At 38.2% G+C, this 9,296-nt stretch overlaps 1 protein-coding gene across 1 annotated transcript in view; it reads left to right on the forward strand.

Moving 5' to 3' along the window:
• The window catches only part of ZSWIM6 (zinc finger SWIM-type containing 6), a 199,820-nt gene that overhangs the window by 171,237 nt on the left and 19,287 nt on the right, over window positions 1-9,296 (forward strand). Inside the window, exons 6-8 of the mRNA XM_029941210.1 lie at window positions 1,922-2,101; window positions 6,618-6,794; window positions 7,063-7,209. Of these exons, the coding sequence (XP_029797070.1) occupies window positions 1,922-2,101; window positions 6,618-6,794; window positions 7,063-7,209 (504 nt within the window). The remainder of the gene's footprint in view (window positions 1-1,921; window positions 2,102-6,617; window positions 6,795-7,062; window positions 7,210-9,296) is intronic.

Genomic DNA, 9,296 nt, shown 5'->3' on the forward strand with positions numbered 1-9,296 from the left:
CACCTGATGAGTGGATCAAGAAGATGTGGTATATATACACAATGGAGTACTACATGGCAATGACAAAGAATGAAATAGGGCCATTTGTAGGAACGTGGATGGACCTCGAGGGTGTCATGCTAAGCGAAATAAGTCAGGCAGAGAAGGACAAATACCATATGTTTGCACTCATAGGTCTAACAGGAGAACAGGAGAAACCTAATGGAGGACCGGGGAGGGGAAGAGGGAAAGAGAGTTGGGGAGAGAGGGATGCAAAACTTGAGAGACTATTGAATACTGAGAACAACTGAGGGTTGAAGGGGAAGGGGGAGGGGGAAAAGAGGTGGTGGTGATGGAGGAGGGCACTTGTGGGGAAGAGCACTGGGTGTTGTATGGAAACCAATTTGACAATAAATTATTTTAAAAAATAAAAAGATATGAATTGAATAGAAAAAAAAGAAAACGTGTATATGAGTTTGAAGTACTAAAATCTGTCTTATTTTGAAATTAGTAAAGTAAAGTGAAGTTTTAGAAGTTGAAGTATTTGTTTGAATTAACTACCTAACTAGTTATTCAAATTATGAGTTATGCCTTCTAAATTCGTTATTGCAGGGTGCCTGGGTGGCTGAATCGGTTAAGCATTTGACTCTTGATGTCGACTCACAGTTTGTAAGATTGAGCACCGCACCAGGCTCAGTGCTGACAGTACAGATTCTCTCTCTCCTGCTCTCTCTGCCTTTCTCCTGTTCACCTATGTTCTCTCTCTCAAAAATAAATAAAACTTAAAAAAATTATTAAAAAAATTTTTTTAAATACTTTTAAAAATTTATTTTTGAGAGACAGTGTGAGCAGGGGAGGGTCAGAGAAAGGGAGATACAGAATCTGAGGCAGGCTTCTAGGCTCTGAGCTGTCAGCACAGAGCCCAACGCGGGGCTCGAACTCATGAACCATGAGATCATGACCTGAGCCAAAGCTGGACACTTAACCAACTGAGCCTCCTAGGTGCTCCTAAAAAAATTCTTTAATAAAATAAATTTATTATGGCTTTTCCTTTGAAAAACAAGTGAACTTTTAATTAATGTTTAATGATTTCATTCACATAAAGACATAAATTTAGTGATTTCATTTATAATAAGATTAGTTTCTAGGGCACCTGGGTTGCTCTTAAGCCTCTGACTTCAGCTCAGGTCATGACCTCATGGCTTGTGGGTTCAAGCTCTGTGTCAGGCTCTGTGCTGACGGCTAGAGTCTGGAGCCTGCTTTGAATTCTGTGTGTCTCTCTCTCTGCCCCTCCCCTGCTCATGCTGTCTCTCTCTCAAAAAATAAAGTAAACATTTTTAAAAAATTATAAGATTATTTTCTGGTGAAAACATTTAGGGGGAAGTATGTTTAAGTGAATTTTATTAAAAAAAATTTTTTTTTTTGAAATATACATATATTAATTTATGCATACTAACTTAAAAACATAATAAAGTTTGGAAAGCTTATAAATAAGAGTAGGAAATTATTTGTGTCCATTGTATACCTTTATGATTTTATTGTAAAAAGTTAATTTTAGAAGTAAATTTAATTTTTGCACAGAAAAAGCATTTAGAGTGCTTTGTTACAGCATCCATATATAAACTCTTGTTTGTAAATTAAAGTGGTTAGTTGTGCTTTTTTGTCCAAATGTCACACAAAAAGGAAGGTGATACAGTTAGCATTTGAAAGATCTTTCATCTCTATATGTAACCGTGTTTGGATCTTTGGCTCAAATTTGGGCTCTGTTGTCCTCTTTTCTGTTAAACTCTATATGAGATTTGTGGCTTAGATTAAGGAGACAAGACTTATAAAAATGGCAGACCTAGGTCCATTCTCAAAGGGTTTAAACTGTATCATTAGGTGTTAGAATTGGAAATTTTTATGATTTTGAAATGTACTTCCCTCTCTCCCTCTAAATTAGGTGCTCTGTGGATGTGTATAGTTTTAAACCCCCACTGCAAGTTGGAGCAGAAGGCCAGTTGGCTAAAACAGCTGAAAAAGTGGAACAGTGTTGATGTCTGTCCGTGGGAAGATGGAAATCATGGCAGTGAATTGCCCAACTTAACCAATGCTTTGCCTCAGGGTGCAAATGCTAACCAAGGTGAGTCCACGGTAATATTTTGCTCACTCTGTTTCTGCTTAATTATGCATATATGTTTATAGCAGTAACTTACAATATACATGGAAAAATTATTTTGCCCACAAAGTATTTACTATAGTTCAAGGACAGTGTTTTGTCTCTCAATGTATTTTAATTTTTACTTGATATCTTTGTGTATGCCTTTTCATATTATCAGAATATAAGTGGATATTATACTTTAATGTATTAGAATGTGTTAAAATTCCCTATTATTTAGTTTGAAATAATGTAAAAAATCATGAAATAAGGAGGTAATATATTACCTTGTGAAACAAGTGCTCTCCATTTCATATTTGGGTTGCTGTGTAATTTAATCAGTTAAAACTTGTTAGTTTTAAAATGTAGCAAACACTTATGACTGGATTGGAGGAGCATGGGATGCTGTTCGCATTTAGAGCAGGAAAACTCTATTGTCTAGCATGCCTGTTCCCACCTACTGTAAGCTGATGGTGTCCTCCAGTCTTTGGGACAACTAAGAGATACTTCCAGACCTTTCTAGATGTCCTCTTAAGGACCTTTGTCTTTCATTTCTATGCTCTTATTTTCAGCTTTTTTTTTTTCTATTGAATCTACTCATTTAGCTCAGGTTCCTCTTGTCTTTAAAAAAACAAAACGAAACAAAACCCAACTCTTTTCTTGGCCCCATTTTCCCTTCCAGCTACTACACAAGTTTCTCCTCTCTTTCAGAACCAGGTCCTTAAATAAGTTAAGTCTTACAAATAAAAACTTCATTCACTTATTCCTGTCACTATTTTTGTGTGATTTTGTGTTCCTGCTGCCTTTTTTGGCAAGGGAGATGTCATGGAGGATTTGAAAGACTATGATCAGTGTAAGATGGGAGTTAAAGGACATTGGAAGGATCCAGAATCCTGATTGTTCTTCTGTTTGTGCTAGCCCCATATGAAGTTGGTACTACTGAAAAAGCTGGACGTTATGTTGAATATGAATATTAGCATAGTGTTTTCAGTATCTACAGAGAATGAAAATAAGGTCTGTTACTCCATAGGGACTTACCTAATCAAAAAGAAGTTTTAGCATGTACCTGGTAGCTCATTTGGTAGAGCATGTGCCTCTTGATCTCAGAGTTATGAGTTTGAGCCCCATGCTGATTGTGGAGATGGCTTCAAAATAAAATCTTTTGAAAAAAGAAGTATTAGGACTTTGAAGGGATGCTTATCTGCCTCACCTTTATCTAGAAATATTTGCCTTGGGAATTCAGTATTTGAAATCTGTCATATTTTATTGCCCATGATTATTTTAATAACTTGAGAGAAAAATAAGTATATCCCAGTCTCTTTTCCAGAAGTGTAGAATTTTCAAGTTTACAATTCAATTGGTTTTCTTCCATTGCTAGGAAAAGGGTATACCTATATCTACGTAGGTAATTACTTTAATCTCCTTTTACTTAAATGTTTGTTTCTCTTTGTTTCACTTCCCACCTGCTTTTTGGGACTGCTCTCCTAACATTTTACAGTTTACATTTTACTTTACATTGGTTACTTTCCCTTTGATTAAACGGAAATATTCCATAGGCTTTAGAAAGCATTTAAGAAGCGGCATAGCCTTCAGGTGAAACCGCTCATTTCATTTATGGTTTGGTCCAGGGGTAGGAGTTTAGAACTTAGTTTCTAAGGGCGTTATTTCTACTTACTGGGCCTAAAGACATCAGGGATCCTATTTTTAGCAGAATATCCACATCCTCCAAGGGGCCGTCAGCAGAGACGTCTCTACAGAGGGACTCTGAGGTTCAGTCTGCAGTACTTCTGCTGGCGTCTGAGCAGGCTCAGCAGGGGAGCCTGCAGAGCCCAGTGGCCGTTCCATTGCAGGCTGGGCGGAATGTGCACATGACACAGACAGGGGCACAATTGGATGTGCTGGCACATTGGAGTGAACATGGAGGGCGAATCAGGCCTTGTCTTCGCTAAGATTATTTGTTGCAATTAACAATAACAACATTCAAATCTGCACTCTTTGAAATTTTTTAATTTTAATTTTTTGATAAATAAGCTAATGGTTTCCCCCTTTTTACTTTCCAAATTTCCCAAATTTTCTTTAATCAGCGTGTATTCATATTACATATGCTTCACTGAAAATTTTTTACAAATTTGTGCATTTATCATTTTGAAAATTTGGTTAAGATAATCCATTTCTTTTTTCCATCTTATTGCAAAAATAAAAAAAAACTACAGACATTACGATAAAAATTGACCACAATTTTGATACTAATGAAACCAAGTTTTTGTTCATCTTTGTAGCCATTGCTTTCTACATACTCTTTATTTTATTTCCCAGGTTGTTAGAGACAATGTTATATCTTACATTTTCATTTAGTTATTATTTCATTAGTATTTAGCCTTTTTTGTTAGAATTGGTTTTATTAGAAAGTGTGGTGTATTACTATACCTTTCGCTTTGCTCATACAATCACAAAGAAACATGTGAAAAGATAAAGATTTTTGCTTTATTTATTTTTATTTTATTTTTTACTGTAAATGTTTCTTTTTGAGAGAGCGAGTGGGGAAGGGGTGGAGCGAGAGGGAGACAGAGGATCTTCCGAAGTAGGCTCTTTGCAAACAGTTTGATGCTGGGCTCGAACTCACAAACTGTGAGACAGACCATGCATGACCTGAGCTAAAGTCTGATGCTGAAGTGACTGAGCCACCCAAGCACCCTGAGATTTATGCTTTTTTTTTTTAATAGAGACATACTCCACAACTTACTTTTCTTAAATGATACCACAGTGAGCCAGATTGATAAATAGAACTCTAATTCTTTTAATACATGCATAATACCAGGTTGCTTTTTTAAAGTCTCCTTTTAGTTTTAAATTCTTTTTCTGTGATTTGAACTAAATACGTGAAATGACAGAGCCACTGAAAATGTGCAAAATATGGAGTTTGGAATATTTAGCCACTTGACCGTGAGAGGTCACGGAACCATTGTTTTGTTGGGTAGGGGTATCTTTACTCTGCTTAGCACAAAGGCTTGATAGTTTGGAAGGCCCTTAAATGTAGGGCCCACTCTTCCTCTTTGTAAGGCGTTCATATGCCCACCAGGCAGGGCCTTGACACATAGGTCACTATTGATGCCTTGCAAATTCAGACATCGCACATTTTGATATGTCTCCCATTTAAATACAGATACCTAAGTTGATCTGAAACCAAGCTAAAGTAATGTCTTTTTCTGGCAAACACCTCTCAGAAGCCTTTCACAACAGCGGAGTTTAGAGTGTGGGTATTTATGTTTTGATCTGGACTGCCATTGCCTGACTGTGTAACCTTGGCAAGTCACTTTACTTCTCTCAATTTTCAGTTCCATCAGCAGAATAGGGGAGTTGCACCAGATGAGTTTTCAGAGTGCTTGCTTCTCAGTTTGGTTGATTTGGTTTTTATGATTCCCTTTAAGTCTTTGCTGAGCTGAAGCTCCAGTTTGCTTCTCAGTTAGTTAAGCTCCAGTACACTGAGGGGTGATATGTGAGCTAAGTAAAGTATACATATGAATAGTTTGTTGCCCTGATTCTCATTTGAGGCTTGCTAGTGCTTATGCCACAGTTGAAGGTAAGTCTGTAGTAGGAACCCGAGGTGTGGGATTGGAGTTACAGGATTGGAACCATGTCATCCAGAGGGACTGAATAATCCCAGGATTTAGGATGAGAATATTCTTTATTCCCCAAACATTTCTTTTCTCCGTCAGGTCCTGAAACTTGAACCCTCTTCGGAGTGTATGCTTCTGCTCTTTTGTGATGCCCCGGCATACACTATGCTGGGGACATCACACCAGTCATGGAACCTGCACAGGAGTCAGGAGGCAGCCTGTAGGGGCAAGGTAAGTGCGCTGGTTTGTTTTGTAGCTATGTTGTGTGGCTTTGTGAAATGTTAACTATATGCATTTATGCCCTTTGGGATATAAAGTGGCATTTAATCATTATATCCCAAGAAGCATAATAGTTTTAATTGTGCAAAACCGCACAATATAGTTAAAAAATACAACCAAAAGCACAACCCTTATGCATATCTTTAAAGGCTGATTGCATCTTCCTGAAAGGTTCCATGGCTGGTGTCGCATCTCTTGCATAGTGTTTGTGAGAGCTGTTGATCCCATCAGGGCAGCCCACCACAGCACCTCAGAAGTGGGGAGCAGTGAGTTTTCATGTGACTTTTGTGCCGAGTGCCTCCTTTGAGTGTATTTGGCATGGAAACTAGACTTGACCTTCTTTTTGCAGGATGCCTTTAACCTTAGCTTTGATGGCTGCAGAGTGTTTGTGTTTGATAAAACAAGTGAGTGGATGGTGGCTCTTTGGGCTGACTTGCCTCCTAGTACTTAGGACATGAGAGTATTCACCCTTCATCCTTCTGCTTAGAGGGTGCAGGACAGTGTGTGTGGGTGTGTTCGTGCGCATCTGGCCACAGAATGGTATGACTGATGTGTTCACATGTGAATAATAGCTGACATGGCTTTCTGAATTGTGGAAAAAACAGATTCATCGAACAGGCCACATCGAACAGTGTTCACCCGAGCCATCGAGGCATGCGATCTCCACTGGCAGGATAGCCACTTGCAGCACATTATCAGCAGTGACCTGTACACCAACTACTGTTACCATGACGACACTGAAAACTCCCTCTTTGACTCCCGCGGGTGGCCCCTCTGGCATGGTAAGTGGCCAAACCGGAAAGACATTTCCATGACTGACTTCTTTGTTTCGTTTCTATAGCATGGAGTGGGAGGTGGAGAGTTGAGAGATTCACTGGGAGTCGGGTGAATGCTTGGCAGGAGGAGTGGAGTTTTGCATTCAAATCCAAGTTCAGAAATGGCTTCTTATGTCTTTTTAATATTTTGGGGGAAAACATCTTACTCTTTACATGCTATTTTTGTGCATATATCTGATGATGGCAACGGTCTCCCCTTAACTTTCTGTTTTAGAACACGTTCCTACAGCTTGTGCACGAGTGGATGCGTTACGTTCTCATGGGTACCCCAGAGAAGCACTGAGACTAGCAATAGCTATTGTTAACACATTAAGAAGACAGCAACAGAAACAGTTGGAAATGTTCCGGACTCAGAAAAAAGGTGAATGTGAAGGAGTTTGCTTCCACTGGAATGGGATTCTTGGTGATGACATCACTGTGTTTTGTCATCTTTTGGGAGAGATGGCTTTTGAAATTGGGAGATGGCTTTATTCACCGCTCATTTGGACTATTTAATAGCTGATCTGGGAGAAATTTAAAGCACATTTTGTCTTGGTTAAATGTTGTAAGAAATAATACTTCTAAAAACATTTCCTAGGTTAGTTAATTTTTTTAAGGGGATAATTTTTTTGTTGTTCCAGTAATTATTTAGTGTGTCTGAATTATCGGAAATGCCGGTTAGCCATTATCTTATTTTGTGGAAGTGTATTTTAATTCTAACAGTTAGGGTCTGGGAGCAGACTGTCCATGTGTGAATCCTAGCGGGAGATCCCAGCTGGGAAGACCTTGTGCAGTGACTTGAGCTCCGTGATTTAGATTTCTCATCTGTGGAATGGAGCTCAGTCAAGGATCTATTTCTTAGAGTTGTGGAGAAAATTAAATAAGTTAATTGCGACAGAGCTCTTAAAACAGAGCCTGGCATAGTGTGTAAGCACTCTAAAACTTGTTAGCTGTACAGTTTGTGTATCAGGACATGGTATTTGTTTAAAGGGACCAGGTTTGATTTTTCAAATTCTACAAATAATATTTGATCAGCTGCCAACTGACAGCACACATTTAACTTCTCTTTATCTTAGCTTACTATTAATCTTTTAAATTTTAAATAAGTATTACTGACTAATAGTAATTTCAGAAAATTATATTACATGCAGGGACCCTGATCAGAAAAAGAAATATATATGCTTTGTGAATAATCAGTACACTTCTTATTCCTTCCATAGGTTATAAATCTTTTTGTTTCTTTGATTAGGTTTATATTTTTCACTCTGGAGTTTTATTTCTTATTCAGAGAGATGCTTTTAGTTGATAGGGTTTTCTTTTTGTTTTGGTTTTTTTTTTAGTTAAAAAATTATTTTTAAACATTTATTTATGTTTGAGAGACAGAGAGAGAGAGATCATGAGCAGGGGAGAGGCAGAGAGAGAGGGATACACAGAATCGGAAGCAGGCTCCAGACTCAAGCTGTCAGCACAGAGACTGACGTGGGGCTCGAACCTAGGAACTGTGAGATCATGACCTGAGCCGAAGTTGGAAGCTCAACTGACAGCCACCCAGGCGCCCCTGTTTTTTGTTTTTAATCCTTCTATGATTATACACACACTATGGATACAGCTAAAATTTATGAAAAGTTGTTGTAAGGCTGAAGGTTGGAGTATCATATTTAATACCCTCTATATTCAGAATTTTTATGAATGTTAATTACTCTTATCATTTATATGATGAAAGAAAATTTCAGAGTTAAAATTGCAACCAAAGAAAGGGGAGCTCAAATGAAATTAGAAGGTACTATCCCTGATTACCATTATTTTGTTCATTTCTTCATGTTCTTCATAATATAACTGGTTATCAGAGTTGTTTACAAAACATATTTAGACTTTTAGAAAATATTTATGAAATCCCTCTTCCCCTAAACAGTCTATAGCCAAAAGGTAGCTACTTCTGAAAAGTATAAAGGATAATAATATTCAGGCTAAGAGAAGTGAGGCACTTTTTATATTGTAAAAATAAAGCTAGGTCATGATGAATATCAGATTTAAAAATTATAAATTTTTCTTAGAAATATTGTTTTTAGGGGCACATGAGTGGCATTTGACTTTTTTTTTTTTTAATTTATTTATTTTTGAGAGAGAGAGTGATACCAAGCATGAGCAGGGAAGGGCAGAGAGAGAAGGAAACACAGAATCTGAAGCAGGCCCGAGGCTCTGAGCAAGCATTCAGCACAGAGCCTGACATGGGGCTGGAACCCACGAACAATGAGATCGTGACCTGAGCTGAGGTCGGACACTTAACTGACTGAGCCACCCAGACGCCCCAAGCATTCGACTCTTGATTTCAGTTTAGGTCATGATCTGTTCATTCGGGTCATGATCTCCACATTGGTCTCTGCACCAATAGCATGGAGCCTGCTTGGGATTCTCTCCCTCTCTCTCTCTCTCTCTCTCTCTCTCTCTCTCTCTCTCTCTCTCTCTCTC

This window comes from Suricata suricatta, chromosome 6, assembly GCF_006229205.1.
Source record: "Suricata suricatta isolate VVHF042 chromosome 6, meerkat_22Aug2017_6uvM2_HiC, whole genome shotgun sequence".
In the NCBI taxonomy this organism is placed as follows: Eukaryota; Metazoa; Chordata; class Mammalia; order Carnivora; family Herpestidae; genus Suricata; species Suricata suricatta.